This window comes from Alligator mississippiensis, chromosome 5 (genome assembly GCF_030867095.1).
Source record: "Alligator mississippiensis isolate rAllMis1 chromosome 5, rAllMis1, whole genome shotgun sequence".
NCBI lineage: Eukaryota > Metazoa > Chordata > Crocodylia > Alligatoridae > Alligator > Alligator mississippiensis.
Window position 1 is genome coordinate 170833304 of NC_081828.1, and position 22860 is coordinate 170856163.

Sequence of the window (22860 nt, forward strand, 5' to 3'; positions counted from 1 at the left end):
CCCTCCCCTATGCATAGGGTATACTGTGTGCCCATCGCATAACTTCTGCTTCAGGGTGGTGATCCCAAGAGTACTGGGCTCTGGATTGGCTGGCTCTTGGCCACATCTGATAGCACCCTATGGGATGACTTTCCATGCTCTTGCTTCTCCTACAGTCCTGGCATTGCCCACTTTCGGGTCTCAGGGCCTGAAAGCGTGATGGTGTAGTGAGTTCTGAGCCCTGGCTCTCTGCTGGGCTTGCTTCCCAGGCAGGACTGGTTGGTGAGTCCCGGGATGTCTCTGTCCCATCCCAACCACCCTGTGCATACCTGTGGGTCATATCTGGCACGGGCAATGTGTCAGCGGGCATGAATCCCTGGCTTCATGGGCAACTGTTGCCCTTTCTTGCTTCAGTCTGGTCTGAGCGGGTCACCTCCAGTTTGGGTGGACTCCGTACCTTTAAGAGCTGAGAGCTCAGATGCAGTGGGAAGCCCCTGCCACAGCTGAAGCTGCTAAGCTTCCCAGCAGTTCTTCAGCCTGCAGCTCTGCTGGCTCATGCCAGCTGTGGGAGAGGTGTCCAGAGGCACTGCCAGTGCTCCTTCCTTCCTGCTCCCCCCAGTGTGTGTCTGGCCAGCTCCTCTTATCCCAGGTGCTTTGAGGAGCCAGACCAACCCACAGCCCTGCTTCCGGCTGCAGAAAGCCGGAGCAGTCGCATGCAGATCTGGAACCGGACAGCGCGGTGAGCAGGGCACAGGCTTGCCACAATTATTATAAACTGAACTATGCTCATTAGTTATGATAAATTAAAGATTCCTGTATCAAGCAGTTTTAGATCCAAATTATAAAAACCTAGACTTGGCTCAAAGTCACACACTATTTAAAAAGCAACAAAAATATGCAGGCCTCTGAGATACCAAGAAATAATTAAAACCAAGGCCTTAGTGGTAATAAATGTCAGGATGGCATATAAAAAGAAGAAGATGGTGGGAAGGAAGAGATCCAAGGCTAAACTATAAAGTTTCTCAACACTATGCATAACGGTTAAGCCAAAAAAAGAGGGTAAACATTTCACTCAGACACTGCATATATCTAAAATTATGTGTCTATGTATAATAAGTCATGCACATTAGGAAAATGCCATCGATAATGGCACAAATTGATAGTGTTTGAGCTCATACCATGTGCAACTTTTAAAAAATCCCCTCTTGTCATGCTAACACATTACACGCGACTGAGGGATAGTTTACTTTCATATTCTGGTTCATTCATATATTTTTCAAAGCATACCTTAAAAAAGATGCATAGTAATTAATTACATCAACATATTTACAGCTTGCTTTTTATAATGGCAGTCATGGAAATTAATGCCTGTGTTAAGATCCCAGGGATGTATTTGGTTTCAGGCTCAAACGCCCTTCATCAAGCTCTGGGAAAAATGGCATTTCATTATCAGCCAATAGGCATTTTTAGAAAAATGTGATTTTTTTCTTTAACATTTCCATGTAATTTATTAACCTGCATGTCACTACAGTGAAACATTAATGCTTGCTTACTTCAAAAGCTCCCTCCAAGGCACCTGGCACTATTTGCCGCTGCCAGATTGCTGCAGGCTCAGAACGGTGTCCATGTCCGGCTGGTGAGTGAGTGACTGGAACAGGGCATGGGCTGCAGTCCAGGAGCAGGGGGACTGCAGCCTGGTGCTGGGAGGAGCTCTGCAGGCTCAGCTCCGGTGTGGCCTGGGGTGGGAGACAACATGCCCATGTCCTGGGACCCCAAGCCTCCCGCTCCCGCCCTCTGCCCACCTGCCCCTTCTTGCTGCCACCTCCACTCTTCCCCACCTGCCCACTGGCCACAGGCTCCTGCTGCCCCACCCTGGGTCCTTCTGGCCCTGGTCCTGGGCACCAGCCCAGGCTCTGCAGTCATGCGTCCCCCTCCCACACTTTTCACCGCTGCCACTCCTCCACACCAATTCCAGCACCACATGCAGGAACAGACCCCGCTCTCCTGCTGCGCTGCCCTGGGCCCCCACTAGCTGTCACTCAACTCTTCACTCGCTGACGCCTCTGTCGCTACTTCTCTGCAGCCCTGCACTGAGCATTATAAAAAACCACTCTGAGCGCTAACTGAAAACAGGTATATATTAACATGGTGCTATAGCAAAACCGCAGGAAGCGAAACTGCATTAAGTGGGGGTTGCCTGTATAAATGTAAGGGCCAATACAGGACAAACCTCCATAGCACTTTTAGAGATTCTTTTTTACCCTTTCCTGTTCTGTTTTCAAAATCAATATGGGAGTCTTAGCCATACTGCCATCTGATTACTAGCAATATCATTCTCTTTAACGCGAAGAACAGGCAAGTCTCACTGTGTGAATGCCAAATTTGCAGAGGAAGTTTTACAGCTCTCACCTCCAGCTCTGGAGATTGAATCCTTGGCATATAGGCCATTGATGTTCTAGTCTACAGGCTGTAAACCTTCAAACTTTACTATCCAACAAGATAATGTGATTCTACCATTGCCGGGACACCTTATTCTCAAGTAAATTAAAAGAAAAATTGAGTGTGAATATGTGGAATCCATCCCAAAGAACTCTAGTGACAGGATGGATTTGATTTAAATCAAATCAAATTAAATCACTGGTCAGGAAGCCTTGATTTAAACCACTGCTTTCTACAAAAAGTGCATTCTTGTTGTTTGATATCCTTTATTCATTTAACTTCTTGAAATTTTGCACTTTTAGAGAAAGGTAAGGGCTTGTCTCTGGGCACACAAACTGGCAGAGAGACTGCAAGGGCTGATGGGTAGGTAATCAAGTCTGTTATCTCTCATCTCCATATACTGCTATTAACAAGGATGTTATCTCTAGAGACACATATCCACAATTAGAGAACTGAAACTAAGCATCACAGAGATGCTTAATAGGATCTTTTAGACTGAGCACTGAGTTCCATTGGGTGGAGTGGTTTTCTTTAATCTTTACTACTCCATAGAGGAGCCTCTGGGAACCCCATAAGATTGGGCCCCTAATATAGTCCGTGGCCTGTTGTGACCTATTTATAAAACTTTTCTAAAAAGGTTACATGAATATATTGTCTTAAATAGTATATAAGTAGCAGTTATAATTCCTATTCCATGATAATATCTTTGAGCTTTAACATATCTTAAAATTAAAACTATCTTTATAAAGGTTTTTTTAAAGTATCTTAACAAAATGATTAAATAAAAAAAAACCTGATTTAAATAAAATATCATTTTTTTTTAATTTTTTTTTTAAATGCTGATTTTTATCCACCCTGCCCAGTGACAGGTAACTTCTCTCTGGGCACAGTAGAACACAAAAAGGTGTAACAAGGAAGCAAAAATTCTTGCAGTGTAATGATGCAGTTGAAGTACAGTCATTTCTTACACCAGTGGTGCTCAAGGTATGGCTTGTGGGCCAGATACAGCCCATGGAGCCCAGTCATCCAGCCCAAGTGGCTCCCCAGAGGTCTGGAAATTTTACTGGCAAGAGAAGGTGGCAATTTTAATTCTTCCAGTTCAGGGAGCTCCACGGCAATTAATGTCACCATTTCCCATTGCTAAATTTTGGACCTATAGGGAACATCATAGGCTAGATATCATGATCCCATGTGCCAGACCAGGCCAACACTTAAAGCTGATGCATAGCCCCAGATATAGCATGGGGAGGGTTGTCAGTTTGCAGTTTTGGACATAGCAGATGGGGCTGGAATCATTCATGGACCCAGCAAGTCGGGTCAGTCCTTGCGCTGGATCTGGCCCATGGACCTGGCCCTCCACACTTGATCCAGCTCAGGGACTAGCTACACCCTATTCATTGGGCTCATGCATTAGAAAGGGTGAGCACCACTGTCTCAGACAGACAGCTACAAAACAGTCTTGTGTTGAAAGAGGAAGTATAATGGATGTGAGGTTAACATATGGAAAGGGAAGTTCTTGATGAAATAATAGTTTTCTGAGGTCTTATATAGACCAAAACCCGTAAATCCAAAGGAGAAAGAGAAGTAACTGGAATAAAATCCTTTGCCTCCAAAGTCATTTGGTACCTCCTTCTACGGCTCTAACTTCCCTGAATAAGAATAGGATTGAGCAGCTTGGGAAGAAGAAAGGGATGGAATTGGATAAGGTACCTTCTGTGTAAATATTTCAAACATCAACTATGACAGCATGCTAGTTGTCGTTTAAGTGACATAAGTTGTCTCCAAAAGGGGTTCATAAAAAGACACCTTGAAAGTGGTCTGGAACTGTCAGATATCACATCATCAAAACTGAAACCGGTACAGAAACTGGTGCTGGAGTTTGTTTAACCTTTACACAGGCCTTGAAAGTTATTTTCTTTTAATGTCAATGTTGCCATGGATGATGCTTGCTGGTATCTGCGCCTCTGAGAACAACGAAGGGATGGGTACTATTACCTTTAATAACTGAACATTTGTTTACCAAATCTTGTTATGGTCTGTTGGAGCACACCCATTAGCTTGGCTGTGTATTATGTACTTTTTCTCCCCTTGAGGACTTCATCCATTAATTAATAATCCATCTCCCTCTAAGAAAATTTCCTCTATCTTAATCTATGTTTCTGAAGGCAAATTCAAGATCTAAAATATGTATGCAGTCACAGACAGCAGATGCAGATACTCTGGGCAAAAGCATCAGTGCCATCAAATGAAACCCTTACAATCATTTTTCCCCACAAATTGTCCTCCAGAAATGAGGCCACTGGGAAGATATTTTGCAGGAATCTAGCCAAAGATCACAAACATTCCTATTTTCCCTCTAAAGATGGTAATGGTAACCATATCTTAACAGCTTAACAAATAGCTATTATTACACTAAAAATAGAAGAAAATACTGTTCTGTCTAGCATATCCCCTTTCCTTCCCCCTTTATCAGGAAGATGACTAATTTCATCACCTTAAACTCAAACTGTATTTTCTATGGCAAGTGAGTTTTGAGGTAAGCATGTGTGGAAAGAACAAAAAGCAACCGTTGTGTAGCAACTGATGGGATTTATTCTTCTTTTTGCCCCTGAACGAGCTGGAGCAAACATACTGCTTTTTCTGGCTCTAATACAGAGTCCAGAAACAGAGACATAATTCTATTTTTGGATGAAGAACCAAGGACATTAGAGACCCAAGGAGTCATAAAAGGTCTTTTCTTCAGTACAGCTGCCATTTCATCAATTAAAAAACAAAAAACCTCACAGCTTCAGATAGGCAAGACACTGCCATAATCCTCACATTTTTCACCTGGGAAAGTCTAGTTCCTCTGTTCAGGATCTGTTTGCAGTATTTACATGGGCAAAACCAGCTCCTTTTCCAAGAACCTGTCTGATACAACAGTAAACGTTTTTTCCATAGACTGCCACCTTGACAGGGTGCAGAGGTTTCCGTGGACTGATGACCCTGAAGAACAACACGATCAGGACTCTTATACTCCTGGTAGAGTCACCCATGGTGATAAAGTTAAGGGTGAGGTATCAGACAAAGAGCAGTCCAACAAACAAAGACCTCAATGATGGAGTGGGCGGAAGGAGGCATACTTCTTAATGGCTGCAAAAGCAGATGAAGACTGTAGTGGAAGAATAGCTCCAGTCATCTTGGATTTTCTTGCTACTGGACACAGTTTTCTCTTCCACCAAGATCTGTGCAGTTGCCGATGTGCAATGGCCTCCTCACGTAAAACAAGTCACACATAGGTTTCTGTCACTGGATTCAATCACCAATACCCATAGCCACTGCAAAGTCCTATGGTGATGAAGCAGTGGTAATAGGAACAGACAAAGTGATTGCCAGGAGTCCCTAGTCATGGATCCACATGCAGGTGGCACTCATCTGTTGGTTGCTTCACCCTCAGAATGGGACAGGAGAGTGATTCAGCAACTGTGATTGTGACTGAGCAGTCCCTTTTAGGATCCCTTCTGCTCCCCCACATGGGGAGGGGGCTAGAAAAGGTGTTCCAAATATAGGCTGTCCCACCTTATTGTACCCAACTGGATAGCCACTTCCAGGGGGATCACTCAAATTCTGGTCAAAACTCAAAAATCTCTTTCGCATGCTGGAATGTATGAACTCTATTAGATGTCCCAAACAGTGACAGACCTGAACATATATATAAAAGCTATATTCGTGCAAAAACTCTCATGATACAACATCGATATCACTGCTCTCAACGAGACCAGACATGCAGATAAAGGCCATCTGAGGGAGGAGTGGGGTGGTTATACATTCTTCTAGAAAGGGAAACCTGCAAATGATAAGCGAACACACAGCGTTGGTTTCGCCATTAAGAACCAGACTATCAGCCGAATGACCGAATTCCCTGTTAGCATTAACGAGCACCTCACGACTCTCCATCTCCACTGACCAACAATTTGTTTTCTACCACCATCAGTGCATATGCCCCAACACTCGATGCTGATGAAGAATAGAAAGAATAGTTTTATGCTGACCTTGATGACATCCTGACTATCATCCCAAAAGAGGACAAGAGCATCCTTTTTGGAGATGTCAATGTGAGTGTTGGCTGTGATTTTAACATGTGGAAGGGCACCACTGGGTAGGGAGGAGCGGGTAAGGCCAATTCCAACCGCACCGTCTTACTCAGTAAGTGTGCAGAGTATGACATTTTCATTACTAACACTATCTGCAGACAATGTGACAGGTACGAAACAACATGGTAATATCCCCGCTCAAAACAATGGCACCTTCTCGACTATGTCATTGTAACAATGCATGACATCCACATTACACGTGTTATGAAAGGAGCTAATGGCTGCTGGACCAATCATTGCTCAGTGAGGTCAATCACATCCAGGGTTGCACTGAAACATTGAAAGCAACCCAAATCAGACTGCAGACAGTACAACACCAAATGCCTTCAGACACCTAGATGCTGCAAAGCACTACAAACATCTCTCAGCAAGAAACTCACCAATCTTAGGACTGAAGGAAAACTGACAAGCTCTAAAGGAGACCAAACATGAGGTATGCATGGAATCAATTGGCTTTATCACTCAACGCCACCAAGACTGGTTTATCTATGACTGGCAAAAGCATCCTACGACCAGTCAGAAGCAGGGAACCTTTTGATGGCTTAAAGCTGAAGCCCAGAAGATTTGCAAAATCGAAAACAAATGGTGGGAAGAGAAAGCAGAAGAAATCCAACAATTTGTTGACAATTATAACCTGAAGAGCTTCTTCAATGCAATCAAGGCCGTGTATGGTCCAAGCTCTTGTGCACTCACCCTGCTTAGATCTGAAGATGGCAGTAAATTCAAAGACAATGAGCCCATCAAAAATTGCTGGAAGCAGCACTACAAAAAGCTCCTGAGCCAAGAACTGACGGTGATGGATGAAACCATCAAATCAATACTGCAGCATCCAGTAAAGGAAGCACTTGCCAGTCTACCAACCTCTGAAGAAATCTACCAGGTGATAAGACAGATGAAGAACAGCAAAGCATCTGGCTTAATGGCATAGCAGATGAAATGTTTCTAAGCTGGTATGAAAACTGTGACCAAAACACTGTTTCTCAAAATCTGGAACACTGAGGAAATACCTGCTGATCTAAGGAATGCCAATATTTTCACCACTTTTTAAAAGGGAGATAAATCTGACTGTGGAAACTATCAAGGTACTGCCCTCCACTCCATTGCTGGAAAGATCCTCACTCTAATTCTGCTGAACTGACTGCTCCCTCTTGCCAAGGAAATCCTTCCTGAGTTTCAGTGCAGCTTCAGACCATCAAGAGGCACCATGGACATGATTTTTGAGGCCTGGCAAATCCAGAAAATCCGCTCAAAGAAGGTGAACACTGACAAGGAGATGCAGCATAGGATCTGACGTGCCAGCTCTGCCTTCAGAAGACTGAATCATTGTGTGTTCAGTGATCATGACATCAGGACTCAAACAATCAGGACTCAAACAATATAAGGCTGTGGTAATCCCAACTCTTCTCTACGGCTGTGATGCTTGGGACCACCTGAAAAACCTGGAACGCCATTACCAGTGCTACCTCTGGAAGATCCTTGGCATAAAGCGGGAGGATCATCACACAAATGCCAGTGTCCTCACTGATGCTAAAACCACCAGTATGGAAGCATTAATTACAGGCAGTCCTCAACTTACAATGTTTCGAGTTACATTTTGCACCCACAATGTTTATAAATTGACACCCTGTTTAAACTTTCTGAAGTCAGTTTCAACTTTATAATGCTTGATCTGACACCAAGCCACACCAGCAAACAAGTTCGCTGCGTTGCCCATCTCCTGTCTGTCCAAACTTCCTTGGACACTTTCTTTAAGAATGCAGACAAGACTCCAGAAAAACCTGCAGCCAAGACTCCTGAGAAGAATCCAGCCAACAACCCTTCAAAAAGTCCAGCCAGGAGCCCTTCAAGAAGTCCAGCCAAGTCACCTCAAATAAGTCCTTCCAAATCAATATGACTGCTATTTACAGTAAAAATATGTTAATGTAGCTATATTACTCATCTGTAATTGATTCTGGGTTATTTTTTAGTGAAAATAGGGTATTGGGCCTTGGTTCAAGAATCCCCCATTTATAACACTGTTTCCTATGGGAAGATCAGTTCTGAGTTGCAATGTTTCGACTTAAGACGCGGTTCTCAGGAACCAATTGTGTTGTAAGTCTGAGGACTGCCTGTATTCAACATCAGCTGCAGTAGACAGGGCACTGCACGCACATGCTTGTTGTACGTTTACCAAAACAACTGCTATACTCCTGGCTCAGCCAAAGACAAAGGACATGCAGGGGCCAGAGGAAATGCTTCATGGATGCCCTCAAGGCAAACATTAAGTGTGACACTGACACCACAAATTGGGGAAAACAAGCCCAAGATAGGGCTACATGGTGATGCCTTGCAAGAGAAGGTACTTACTTTGAGAAAAGCTGTCTCACCCTGGAGGCAGAAAAAAAACAGAAATGGAAGCAAAGGGAACAAGACCGAGAAATCTGCACTTTGACCCTCACTTTAATCACCCTCTATGGCATTACCCAGAAAGGCTGAGGCTCTAGGATCGGCTTTCTTAGCTATCAATGGACTCATTTACAAAATTTACATGACCCATACGTGTGATCATCTTTGACCATGAGCGATTGCCACTGCTGCTGAGCAGCTCTCTTCATGCACTGAAGACATATCTCAGTGCTTCACATCAGATAATGGAAACCTTACTTCAGGGTGAGAAGACTGCTAGGATAGTAGATATTCATTTGCAGCAACACCTCAAAAGAACAACAGCTGCTTACCAGCAACATTTCCCCAGGGAACATTCTCCATGTATTATCCACCTGGTAACAGAAACAGCTGCAGCTTAACATTTGCAAATAGTGTATTTACATTCCTGTCATGTAATCTATGGGCATGTCCTTCCCTCCTAATATCAGGTCACATATAGGGTTTTTTATCAAAAACAGACAATGCCAAGAAGTCTCACTGGAAGAAAAAAGTCAAGATTATCAAAAATTGTCAAGTTCCCAGTGTTAATCAAAACCAAGTTGCAGTCAAATAGGAACTGCAAAGATTGAATGCAGAATCTAGAAACTTAGAGATAATATAAAAACTTTTGGCTATGACAATGGACTGTGGAAGAGTCTTCATAAACATGAAAAGCCCCTGATGTTGATGAAAACTTCTTTACAGAATTCAATGAAAAGAGCGCACAGGGAGCAGTGCTGTTTGGATCTGCAATCAAGAAAAAGGATCTAGCTTGTCACTTCAGTTAGACTGCATGATTTTAAGGCAAGTGATGCTTACTTAAAAGAGGGAAGAAATGCTTCAACAACATTTGCAAAACAGGGGAGTATGGAGAAAAACAGTCAGAGGATAAATTAACATCTGGGCCATGAAAGAATGAAAGACTTCTCGCATTACTGAAAACGTTTCACTGCACTGCATACAAAATAAGACTTTATCTATGACAAAGGACATGCGAGAGAAAAAAAAGGAAAACCCAGAAGATGTGACAGTTGCAAAGGGTAAGATATCTGAGCTCCTCTGTTCAAACACAGGGTCATAAACATCCACTGTTCATGATTGGGAAATCAAAACCTCTTAGATCGGGCTTGTCCAACATATGGCCCGCGGGCCACCATGCGGCCCACCAAGGCATTTTCTGTGGCCCGCGGTGCTGCAACGGGAAATGAAAGTAAACATGGTTTACTTTTGTTCCCACTCCTTGTCCCTCCCCCAGCCCCTCAGCAGCTTCCTAATGGCTGCTGAAGGAACAAGGTTCCCACACGCACTGCGTCAGCTTGACGTTGCTGACGCGGTGCATGTGGGAAAAGGAGTAGCCATGTGCTGCTCAGGACAGGATGAACCCAGCCGGAGCAGCAGGGGCTCAGCTGCACTTTCCCCCTACCTGCGCTGGTCAGTCCTCTGCTGGCTGGTGCCGACCCAGGCGGGTCTGTCCCATCCAGAGCAGCATGCGGCTGAAGCTGGATTCCCACATGCTGCTGGGGACGGGAGGAGCCCGGCCGGGTCTGCACCAGCCAGCAGAAGCAGCGGCAGAGCCGTGTGCCACTTGGGACTGACCAGCGCAGGTAGGGGAAAATGCAGCTGAGCCCCTGCTGCTCTGGCCAGGCTCGTCCCGTACCATCCTGAGAGGCACATGGCTCTGCCGCCGCTTCTGCTGGCCGGTGTAGACCCGGCTGGGCTCCTCCTGTCCCAAGCAGCACATGGGGAGCTGGCTTCAGCCGTATGCTGCTCCAGATGGGATGGACCCGGCCGGGTCAGCACCAGCCAGGAAAAGCGGCATGCAGCTGAAGCCGCCCTTGCCCCTGCTGGGCTCCAGGATCCCCCAGCGGGTCGGGGCCTGCCTCCGCCCCCGCGAGGTTTCTCGCAGCTCCGTGCCCAGCGCGGGGCAGCTGTGGGGCTGGGCCGCGGAAGAGCCCAGGGCGGTCAGGCGCAGAGTGGAAGCCCGTGGCCCCGGGGACGTGCTGCTCATGCAGCGTCAGTTCAGCGCCAAGAGGCGCCCTAACCCCTCAGGCCAAATTGTGCTCTGTTTACAGGCGCGGGGCCTGAGCACCTCTGCGGGCCCTTGCATGGACTCCGGGCTCCATGTGCGTGGCCGGGCTTTCCTTCTGTGCTGGCCCCGGAGGCTCCTCCTTGCCTCCCTGCGCCGGAATGCCCAGGCATTTGCGTGGTGCCAGGTGCGGCCCCGAAACTTTAGCTAAAGAAAAACTACGGCTAACCGTGGTTTGGCAGAGGGGTGGGGGGCCCTCCCCAATAGTCTCTAGCACTGAGAAAGCTTCTTCAGGGGACAGAGACCCACCAGACCCCGCAGCCCCTCCTTGACATTGGAGGTGTGTAGCAAAGGGAAAGAAGAGTTTCTGGCAGGAAAGGTGGTGGAGTAAAATAGATGTTTCCCTGGAGAGATTTGATATATGTTGTTGGGTAAAATGAATGAATTGTAGTGGGATGCCTTTCCTCCACTGGGGATGCTCAGACATTGCACAGCCAGAAATAATGCTAATGTCTTCACTGGGACTCTAAAGCACAGGGCAACTGGACCGATGGACTGTGACATTAACGGCTCTGTGACGCTTGCATATTATCTGAGAACTCCAGCTTACTTGCTGAGATCCAGGAAATGAGTCATTTAGAAGGAGAGTTTTGAACTGGTTAGACTCATTTCATTGTCACTTCCTGCAACTTCAATGGTGTCAAAAGTTACGTGATATCACTTCCTGATGTGATACTACTTCCTGTGAGGTCTCTGAATATGACTCGCCGGCCCACTGGGTGATAAAAAGTTTGTGATCCGGCCCCACATTCAAAAAGGTTGGACACCCCTATCTTAGATGTTTTCCCTAAGGCATTACTAAGCCTCCCTTCAATGATGACAATTAAGAAAATGCCTTGATGACAGACAATTGGTTCACTGACTGTTTGAAGAAGTGAGATTGTCAGTTTAGTATCCAGAGCCATGAAAGATGCTTCTTATTGGATAAGTGCTCTGCATATCTCCAAGAGATGGCTGTCCGTAACATTTAGCTCAACGTTTCCAACTTCCTACCCCTATGGTTTTGATGCAATCTGTGAATCAGGGTGCAATAAGAACAGGAAGGGAAATTACTGATCAATAGGGACCTACTTAAAGCACAGTGAGATGAAACAATTTGTGCAGGTTGGTTGTGGTATAAAGAGCAAATTCTATGGTATTTCCCAGATGTGTTCTGCTGGCTCCACCCCTCAGCGCTGATTGGTAGAGAGGCTCTGGCAGGAAGAAGGGATGAGGGGGTGCCTGCCAGCCTGTCTGCTCATCATGCAGCCCTGCCCCATGACACTGATTGGCAGAGAGGCTTTGCTGAGGGAGGAGAGAAAAGGGAGTGGTCACTATCTTGTCTGCTGCCATGCCAGCTGCCACCTTCCCAGCTGTGTGGCCTGCACGACTGGGCAGCAGCAGAAGCAGCGAGTGCTGCTGGCTCCCACAGGGAGAGGGGGGGAAAATATTTATTTTATTTTTTTAAGTTGATTTTGTGGACAATTCCAGATTTCAGTTTCTGTAAAATCATGAATTAGGTAGACCCCTAGTGATCAAATATCACAAATGAGATGAGTCTGCTCTACTGTGGACTCTAATACAGCTATATAGTGGCAGTTCTGAACCATATAAATTTGCCAGTTTGTGTTTCCCTTGCTATTGAGAAATGGCAAGATACTCAGGTGAAAACAATTTCCAGCTGCTTCAAGAAAGGTACATTTGTTGTATTGGGGAAAAGGAAGAGCAACATGAAGATACAAAAGAATCTGATGATCCCATGAATGTTTAACCTTCTGCTACCATGCATCTGCTATGGCTGTGGATAAGCTAACTGATGAAGAATTACGCAAACCCACAGCTGTTGCAAGGCCAGAGAAACTAGCTCAAGTCAAAAGATGAGACAAGAAGGTCAAGAGGATGTGGATGATTTTGGTGAAGTTCCACCTCTGACAAAAATAGAAATGTTGAAGACTGAATGCAGTTCACTAATTCTCACAGCTGGAAGGGCTCTGTGACAGGGTCCATAGAGGTATTCAGGCCACTGAATCTCATTCCCGGAACAAAACTGTGACTGAGAAACAGCAGTGCAAACTACCTGATTTCTTTAATCTAAAATGCCTCAATTTACCCTTTAAAAAAAAATGTACAAGCTGATACCCACCACAATGCACCTTTTAGTGGAAACTCCATTAATACTGCTGTGCTATTCTAATACATTCTATGTAAATGCAACCCAAAAATCCTTTTCAACTCACAGAAAACTGTAAAAAAATTCAGTACAGAGTGGTGTAGGAATAACTGTACAATCTAATAATAGTATTGTAATAATAATAGACATACACTGCACTATTACAATTACAGATTGTCTCAACCAGAATACCATTAAGAACACATGAAATAAACTTGAAAAAAAAAATAGAGTGAATACTGTTCATATATCAGAAAAAAGTGGGTGCTGTTGGCCAGATAATACTCCCTATAACACCAACAGCTACCTAAGAGCAACACAGCACCAGGACACTGAATTATTGCTACTAGCAAGCATCAATTATATAAGCAGTATGTAATGGTGCCAAACAGGCAAGGGTGTGAATGAACATGATCATCTAGGGTGTTGGAGTACAAGTCCATGCTAGACCATTCTGGACTGTCTACCACTGTATGCATCCCCTATATTTCTTTTGCAACATACTTGACCTTTATGGTTGGCTAGGTTGCTCAGACTCTTTTCTTGGTCGCAGATAAGACCCTGATAATGAAGGACAGGCAAGAGATCTTGTATACCAGGTTAAAAGGAATTGATAGTATTATAACAGGAGAGCCCATGGGAGTTTTAGATGGTGATTCATGATGCTCCTCCACCTTTTCTCTGCTCTGCAGAGAAGAATCAGTAATATAAGGTCCCAAACAAATTCTCTCTTCTTTCTGGAGTATCTGTCACTTTTTCCAGATCTGACATAAACTGTGCTTGTGACTCATGGGTCTGAACCACAACCAGCATGTTCACTTGTTGATGAAATGTGGAACAGAGAGCCTTACATGACATCAATCAGTGCTTGTGTCTGCTTCTTTTTATATTCAAGATCACACTGGCTCAATGTAGGTTTAGACAGTCTAGAAGCTGGAACCAAAAAACCACTCACGATAAATTCTAGTGATAGTATCCTTTTTTGTTCTCCAATCCTTTTTTGCCCCTAAGGGACTGATTCTGCTCATAGTGGACATCACTAATAGATTTCTCTGCTTTACAATTTCAGATATGCTAATCTGACCACTACTCCTTGGGTACCAGGGGTTTCTTGGAGCTTGGAAAGAAAGTGGTACACCTTCCCCGGACTCCGCCACAAAAGGAAGTTTTTTGCTTCCTCTCCCCACATGTACTGGGGCAGCCTCTGATCTGTTTCTCACAGACCTGACAGGTGTGTTAGATCTGGAAGGCTTGGCTGACAGAGTTTTTTATAGGACTAGCACTTAAGAGTCCATTGTGATGCTCTTTCTGAGCCCTCAGGGTGAAAGCACAGTATATGCTGCCTTTGAGGGACAGCAGCCTCCCCCAAGGAAAGTGAGACATCTTCTATAAATATCCAAAGCCAGACACAAGAGTTGTACTTCTTGAAGTCTGTTCCTTCAGACTCATCGTCAGCTTTAAATTACAGAACAGAAATTCTAACCATTAAAACTTCAAAATTACTACTTAGGTTTTATTCCTTATAAAAAGTCATGGTATCTGAGCCAAAAGCCAGTGTGGGTCCCATCTACGAGATGCACCACCTGGAAGAAACTGAGGTGGATAAAGCGTCATGTCCTGTTACACAGTCTCATGCTCAGAAACAGCGGGGAAAGAGACAAAGTGGCAGGAAAGGTGCCACTGAACACAGCTATCAAAGGTTCCACTGTTAGAGCTCCAGCAGTGGTGTGAATATGCAGAAGACCCTCTGGAAAAAGCTCCAAGTTGTGGAGCTCCAAGAAGTAGGATTTAAGGAGTTCTTATGAAAGCTGAGCATAGGTTCAGGGTTTCCTACATACAAATCCACTAACCTTGAAGACTATGGGAAAGCAGACTTGAAAGTTAAAACAAGATTTTTTTTTGCTGGCTTTTCCAAGAGAGGAAAATGGTTCACGGGTGAGATTCAAAGTCTGGAATGTGGGAGACCTAGTGCAACATCCAACTCTGCCACAGACTTGATGCTTGACTGTGGCCAAGATGCTTTGTCTCAGCACAGAATATTATTTCTCTGCTTCTCAAGGGTGTTGTGAAGATAAGTATTATAAAGTATACTGAAATTTAAATAAACCACAATAAGGGCACATATACTTCAGACTGATAGAGAATGGCTTAAATGCAATAGCTCTCATTTTGTAGAATGTTATTAGCTTTCACTATTGAAAAAGGTGTTTGGACTTTTTTTTGCATTTCTTTACTTCATTAACTTTTCTTCGGTTCTCAGCAGAACCAATATATATTTCAATCCAGCCACACGTGTGCCACTGTCTGCAGAGTAAGAGCAAAATTTACCAGCTTATATTTCTAGAAATATTTCAAATGACAACAGTTTAATACTGTACTCTTTTTTTAAAGAAACGCTTGTACATACTTAAGGAAACCGTCTCCTACCTGCATAGGTTTGGTGTATGTAGCTCCTGTCTCAGGAAATGAAGTTTTATCTTTAGATCCTCTTCTTTGTTCATCAAACACATCACCTAGCATGCAAAACAAGAAATATGTTTTAGTGTAAGGTCTTCTTTTTGCATAAAATCTACAGAATCCATATCTACAGTCCTTCTAAAATCACATTAGAAAAAAAATGAATATACATGCATTTGGGAACTACTCCATGCACAAAAAAATTACAAATACAATGGTAAGGAAAGGCATGGAGCAGTTACTTCTGTCCCAGAAGTTGTGATGGATGTTACAGCAGATGTGGACAAGATCATAATAAAGCCAAAGATACCATGCACTTGAGCTGATTTTCCAGACCACAAGGTAAAAATAGTAATATTGGTAGGAGTGATGCAGAATTAGCAACTTGCAATGGCAGAAAAAAATACCTGGATCATTCTCTGGTTTTATTGTCTGACTACTTCCTGATTGGCTGGGCCAGGCACCATGAGCAGCCCCGGGCCAGCAGGACCCGGCTGGGCTCCATGCACCAGGCCGGATCCTGCCACTATAGGAATGGCCCGCCTGGGCAGCAGAGGAGCCCCAGGACCCAGCTGGGCCCAGCACACAGTCCCCATGTGCTGTACTGGGTTCTGTCAACATGGGCTGCGCCAGGCCGGGCCCGGCTGGGCAGCAGACAGGCCCCAGGGCCAGCCGTGCACTGCGTCCTGCCTCTGCCCCAATGTGTCTGCAGGCGGTGAGGACCTGGTCCAGCCCCATGTGGCTCTCTTGTCTAGCTTTGCACCGGAGTGGGTCACATGGCTTCGGGAGGCATGGCCCCTGTGTGCACCTCCTGCAGCCATGCAACCAGCTCCGGTGTAAAGCCGAACTAGCGAGCTGCACTGATCTGGGCCAGGTCCTCACCCCCCCGCAGCCCTGGGGACATCCCCCCCCCCGCGCCACTCCCCAAACTCCCGTCCCCATGCCACGCCTCACCCACCCACACCCATGGAACCCCCCGCCCCCTTTAACTTGGACAGCGCTGGGGGCCGGGGACAGCAGGAGCACCAAAGAGATGCTCTGGCTGAAACCAGAGCGTCTCTTTTTGAGGACTCCCTGCTGGCTCTGGGCATGGTCTGGAACCATGTCTTGCTCTGCTCTTTTGTGGAGCAGTTTTTTTTAGACCACTGGATATCCAGGGGTCTAATTTTTTTTAACATTTTTTCGTTCCTGCATGTGCCTCTTGCCCCGCCTCAAAGGGGTTTGATGCGGGGCAAGAGGCATGTGCGTGCTCATCTGAACGTGCCCAATGAGGTAGAATGACTCTAAGACAGTGCTTCCCAACCTTTTCCAGCCCCAGGCACACTTAAATTAATAAAATTTTTCTGTGGCACACCTGTTAAGGAACTCCCCATCCTCATACCTATTGTAGCTCATTGTCACAGCAAATTCCCTGGTATACCTGTTCATTTCTGACGGCACTTTTATGCCATGGCACACTGGGAAACACTGCTCTAAGAAACTGCACCTAAGCAACTGAAGGTTTAAGAATGTAACTTTGCTTCCAGGACAGAAAGCAGATGGATTAAGGAGTCCTACTACCCCACAAAAGGAAAGCAGAAATACATTTGACAGACCCAGAGCCTGCCCAGGCCCCAAAACAGCTTACAAGCACAGGGGATTCAGTGGTTGGCTCCATTCCAACAGACTAACATTGGTCTAAAAGGGGGGGGGACTAGACCAAGTTGTAATAGTCTCTTCAAGCTTATAGGCATTCATATTATTTGGGAAACTTCGGGTAAAGAGACCCCAGTATTGAGTTCCTTTATATTCTGTATGTTTACTTTTCTAAGCTGTATTTTTTTTCTAATAGTACTTTTGCAGTATGATCAAATTGGCCACTCCTGGCTGGGCCTTAAGGGTGTGGTAGTTTTCTAGAGCATAGGAATGCACAATACCATTCAGTAAATTTGGTAAAACCCTACAAAAAGGTACCTATAGCCCTGGTTCCCCAAAGTACTTAAAATCACACATCTGTCATTAAGAATATGAATAACCCCATTCAAAAATCAATCAGTCAAACCAGACATACAAAAAACTAGAACTCTTGGTTCCAAAATGATACCTTTTATTAGACCAGTTGGAAAATGGCAAGAAATTTGTCCTTTTCTGCAAGCTTTTGGGATCAAAGTCCCTTCGTCAGGCTCTGGGAAAACTGTAGATGGTACAAGATGGCCTTCCATCTTCAGCTCCCTCTGTGCAAAAATGAAGTTTATTTCCTACCTATGCGGCCTTTTTAGCATCTTGTACCATCTACATTTTTCCTAGAGCCTGATGAAGGGACTTTAATCCTGACAGCTTGCAGAAAAGGACAATTTTCTTGCCATTTTCCAGCTGGTCTAATAAAAGGTATCATTTTGGAACCAAGAGTTCTAGTTTTTTGTACGTCTTTTTGTCTCAGACCAACACGGCTACCAAGTACACCTCAGTCAAAGCAGACCACTCACATCCTTCAAGTCAGACATATACTGAAGTAGCTTGCTAAAATCTAGTCTCCCATATTTTTTTTTTTTAATTTGAAAATACAGTTTTTGCCTCAAATTAGGAGGAGGTAAAAAACTCAAGATCTTTCATGGGGAGGAAAGACTAAAAGCAGTTTATTTTGAGAGAGCTTGTTCCTTAGGTTGTTCAAAGAAGCCTTGGTTTCTACAATAGCCTTTGTTCTACTGACAGAACTACATTCTGGTATTTTGTAATTTTTGAGTTTTTGATTATGCAATTTGGTTGTACTTTTAACATGGTGTGTGTTTTTAAGTAAACTGGAAAAAAATCATAAAGCACTATCATAATGACACCCAGGCATAATGAACGAGGGTGGTATCTTTACATTCACTATACAGACCTATAATCACTTGAGCTAATGAAGAAACTGATAGCTGTAGGAGACGGTCAGTCTAACAAACTACAGAGAGGGGGTGTAGGCACTTTGGAAGTTTTCCCAGGAGTTTGTTTTCTTACCCTTCTTTCCCAGATTGTCCCATTTTTCTCTTCTTGCTGACTGAGTTCTGTTTCCCCTCTCCAACTCCCAACTCTCTTCTCATAACCAATTTTTCCTTCAACCTCTCTCACCTCCAACACTACGGGTTCCCAGTCTTCCACCTCAGGCTCCTCATTCAATGTCTTTACCCCAAATTCCATTCTGTGGCTTCTTGTTTTAACTTTTTTGCCCAGACGCATCTAGTTCTCACCTACAGTCAAGCTCCTTGCAGTTCTGTCTCTCCTACCATTCTGATCTTTTTTCCAGACCCCTCTAGTCCCAATCCCGGTTTCCCCTAGCTGCTCAGACATCAATCTCCTGCATAATCAATTGGCTCTCAAGTCCTCATTCTAAAGGTCCTGAGTCTTCTGCCCAATGAATCACATCCTGCCTGTCCCTCGGTCTCGTCAGTCCAGTCCCAGTCCCTTACTGGTCTCAGTTTCAATCTTTTTTCAACTGACAGTCATTTCCCTTTCTACCAATCCAATCCCATCCCCAGACTTTCTTTTCCACTTTTTGACTTTTAACCACCTACATCAGAATCAGGCAGCTACTGCCTTTATAATACCAATTAGTGGGAGAAAGAACACAAGAGAGGCAGGCCTCTTTTCTCACTTCTGATACCAAGCCCCGTTATGTTTGTCCAAGGCATTCATAAATAAATGACTCCAGTCGTAAGTGTGGGAAAGCACACGGCCAAACTGGCAGGCACGAAATATACTGGCACTAGCATATTCAACAGAAACTAACTTTGCAGTCATGTGCAGCTTCAACACATTCATGCATCTCACATCTTGTCCTCCACTTTTGAAATGATAGTGGCATAACGCACAGACTTTCAGGTGGCTTGTGTCTCCTTTCTGGATGACGTTGATCACCTTCCTGACTGCTTCCCTGAGACTGTGCTGTAACAAGCACTATGCTGGGGTTCATGTTTACATTTCCTTCCCACGTAGCGGCTACTTCTCTCTTGAACACAGCCCAGAGGAGGTGGTTTTCCTTCATCCATGTTGGATTCAGGCATCTTCTCATTGGATGCAGACAGCTCAATGTTATCAGGTCCTGGCCTGTCAGCATTGCTCTTGTCTGGTGTAGCATTACAGGCAAGTTCCAAAGCTGATGGCCCAACAACAGGTGGGGATCCAACGGCTGCTGTTGTGCGTTTGTTTGGCAGTGACGCCTGTATCTTGTAACTGGTCTATATGGTGGTGTCAAACAATATTATGCTCTACTTGTACTGCATAGGATAAAGGACTTATTTGTGCACTCACAAATGCAGGCTTGCCATTTATGCAGGCTGTAATCATGAGCCAATACCTTTTGGCCTACATGGAGCTGCTCAGGGCACCTGTTCCCCCTATCATGGCTTGACTTATTTGGCAACTTCTGACATGTTGCTGAAAGTCTTATTGTACTCTCCTTTATTTCTCTTAGCATGGCACACTACCTGGATATGTCTTTTTTAACTAAAACTTCAGCAGTATCATTCCTTAAACAAGCAATTAGCTGGGATGTGAGACCCTTGACCACACTGAGAGCACACATCAAGTTGCTGCCCGCCCTAGCTCTTCAACTGCATATTTAATAACTCATTCATCCCTATTTCCGTAGGCACTCCTCCATGTCATGGAGTTTGAAATAGCAATGGAAACTGCAGCAATCTCAACAGCACATTTAAAGGTGAAGTCTTCCTCTGTTAAGAGCTTCCTTTGTATGGTTTCATTAAGTTGCCCACATACAAATCTGTCTCCAAGGGCCTCATTAAGTCCATCCTTAAAATTCCAACGTTCAGACAATTTCCATAACTGTCACAAGAGAGGAAACAGATTCACCTTCAAGTTGATTGCTCTTATGCAACCTGAACCTTTTTGGGATAACCAGTGGTTTCGGTACCAGATGCTCTTGGACAATCTTTACTAATTCCTTAAAGATCTTGCTTGCTGGCTTTTCTGGGGTAAGCAAGCTGCACAGCAAACTATATATTTTTCCTACCATTAAACTCAGTAATGTAGCTATGCATTTCTGTGGGGGAACCTCATTTACTGCAAAAAAACTGCTCCAGCTGCTTTATATACATAAGCCAGTCCTCCAGGGTGCTATCATAAACTGCAGTTGTTCCAGTATAAGCAGCTATTTTAGTTTCCATCAGATTTCAAGTACTTACAATTAAAGTGAACTCTTAAGGTTGATTTAATGCTTGTGGAATCTCATCCTTGTCGCCAGTTGTTATGTTTGTCCAAGGCATTCATAAATAAATTACTGCAGCCGTAAGCATGGGAAAGAATGCTACCAGACTGGCAGACTTGGAATATATTGTAAACAAAGTAAAACTATATACGTATTGACATTAGCAGATTCAAGAGAAGCTAACTTTAGATTTGTGTGCGCCGGGTCTGACCCCGGGTCACTTACGTCGCTCTGCACGTGGGCTGTGGCCAGTAACCCGGGCAGGCCGGGTCGGAGAGGGCGGGCGCCGAGCTAGAATTAGGCACAGACACATAACAGTTGATTTTAAGATTATTTTACTTACACCGAGATGGTCGTGGTGTAGGCTGAGAACTTGCTTGAGCTGCAGTTACAACAAAAAACACGAACACACGTGGAGGTTGCAAGGCTCCATGCAGACAGAACACGACAAACTCCGGATGTCCAGGACAAGCGTGCATTAAACTCGTCGTTACGTCTTATAGTAGGCTCCGTTTGAAGACGGGAAGAGGTGGGCGGTGGATCAGGCCTCCAAACTCCTCTGAGTGACACACAGGGTTTCTATTACCCTGCCGCGCACACCCAGAGTCCCCACGAGATGGATGCAGAGTCCTCTTCGGCTTGGGCGGAAACTGCTCACGCCTCTTATATGGCTAGCAGGCCAATCGCTAGCCACCACGTGTGAATAATTTAGAACTAGCCAATTGCGGGGCACGAATTTGCATACGATGAGCGGGAAACCTTTGCACCGTGCATTTCTGTGCTGCAAAGGAAATGCACCCTGCAAAGATCGCTGCAAAGTGGCGGGAACACTTCCCTGCACGCGGGTTCTCTGCGCAGCAGAACTCCTCCGTGCAACGAAGCGGTAAACCCACGGGGATAATTCTTAGTGCCGAAGCACACACACAAAAAAATCAGACCTTTGGGTCATGACAAGATTAACACGTGCAGTTTCAACACGTCTCAAGCTCCATCAGTAACTAGAGCAGATGGCAGTATGAATTACAAAAAAAGTTCTTCTGAGTCCCTGCCTTTGAGTTTTGGGTTGCAGTATGCTCAGCTGCTCTGTGAGGATGCTGCCTACACATTCTGCTCAGCATTAGAATCTGAGAGTCTGTACATTCTCAGCAAGGACAAAATTCTCAGAGATTTTAGCTGTCAAAACTGAAGAAACCTGTATGCAACTGTGATAGACTATGAGGCTTATTATAATACATCTGTGTTAATTGTGTTCCTATTATTATAGTGTTGCACGCTTCAATTTATTTATACTATTGGCACATAGGAAAAGAAGGGTTAATAGAGTCCCTGCTAAGTGCCAAGGCTGCCTACAGGTGCGACATGTGGGAAGAGACCAGGTGAACCACAGTGTCTTAATAACTTTGTGGACATATTAAACAAAGGCAAGGTGGCCCACAACCAGGAGGCTGCAGGGAAGATGAGCATAACAATGGAGAAATGAATGTAAATGAAGGATTGTCAGTGCCTTATAAAGGAAGTCTGGGGTCAGGGATCAGTTTGAGAGCTTGGGAAAGTCTAGATGAAAAGAAGGCCTGAAGAAGAGCATGAGGATCTCAGGAAGCTGGAAAGACTGCAAAGGAACAGCTGAGTACTTCTGAGGGTGCTCACAGCTGTGCAAGCTGGACTGGAGACAGAGGAAGTGCTTAACCTCTTAATACGGGGCACAGAACCCCTGGCTGGGTGGCCTCCACCTTTATTGAAGAGACTGATTTGCTTTTTGAAACTTTGGATGGTGCTGGGTCTTCCCAACAAGAGGCAAAGTCTCTCTTTTAAGACTGGAACTGGATGCTCACTCCATAAATCAGGGCCACAGAGATCCAGGGAGTTTGAGGTACTGAAATACCTGAATTTCAAAGTGGGAAGGAATAATGGCTCCCCCTCCCCCTTGCTTTGAAAACCATGCCTGGACTGGCTTCAGATGATGCTCTCAGAGACCAGACAAGACTGCAGTGGTCCCAAGCAAGTATCCTACTGGAGGGCACTCTGTGAC

The 22860-nt window shown here is 44.8% G+C and overlaps 1 protein-coding gene across 3 annotated transcripts in view; it reads right to left on the reverse strand.

Annotated features, from left to right (window-relative positions):
* The window catches only part of UMAD1 (UBAP1-MVB12-associated (UMA) domain containing 1), a 151745-nt gene that overhangs the window by 47741 nt on the left and 81144 nt on the right, over window positions 1-22860 (reverse strand). For all 3 annotated transcript variants that reach the window (XM_019498043.1, XM_014603239.3, XM_059728974.1), the window contains one exon: window positions 15620-15705. In XM_019498043.1, coding sequence (XP_019353588.1) covers window positions 15620-15705 — 86 coding nt within the window. The remainder of the gene's footprint in view (window positions 1-15619; window positions 15706-22860) is intronic.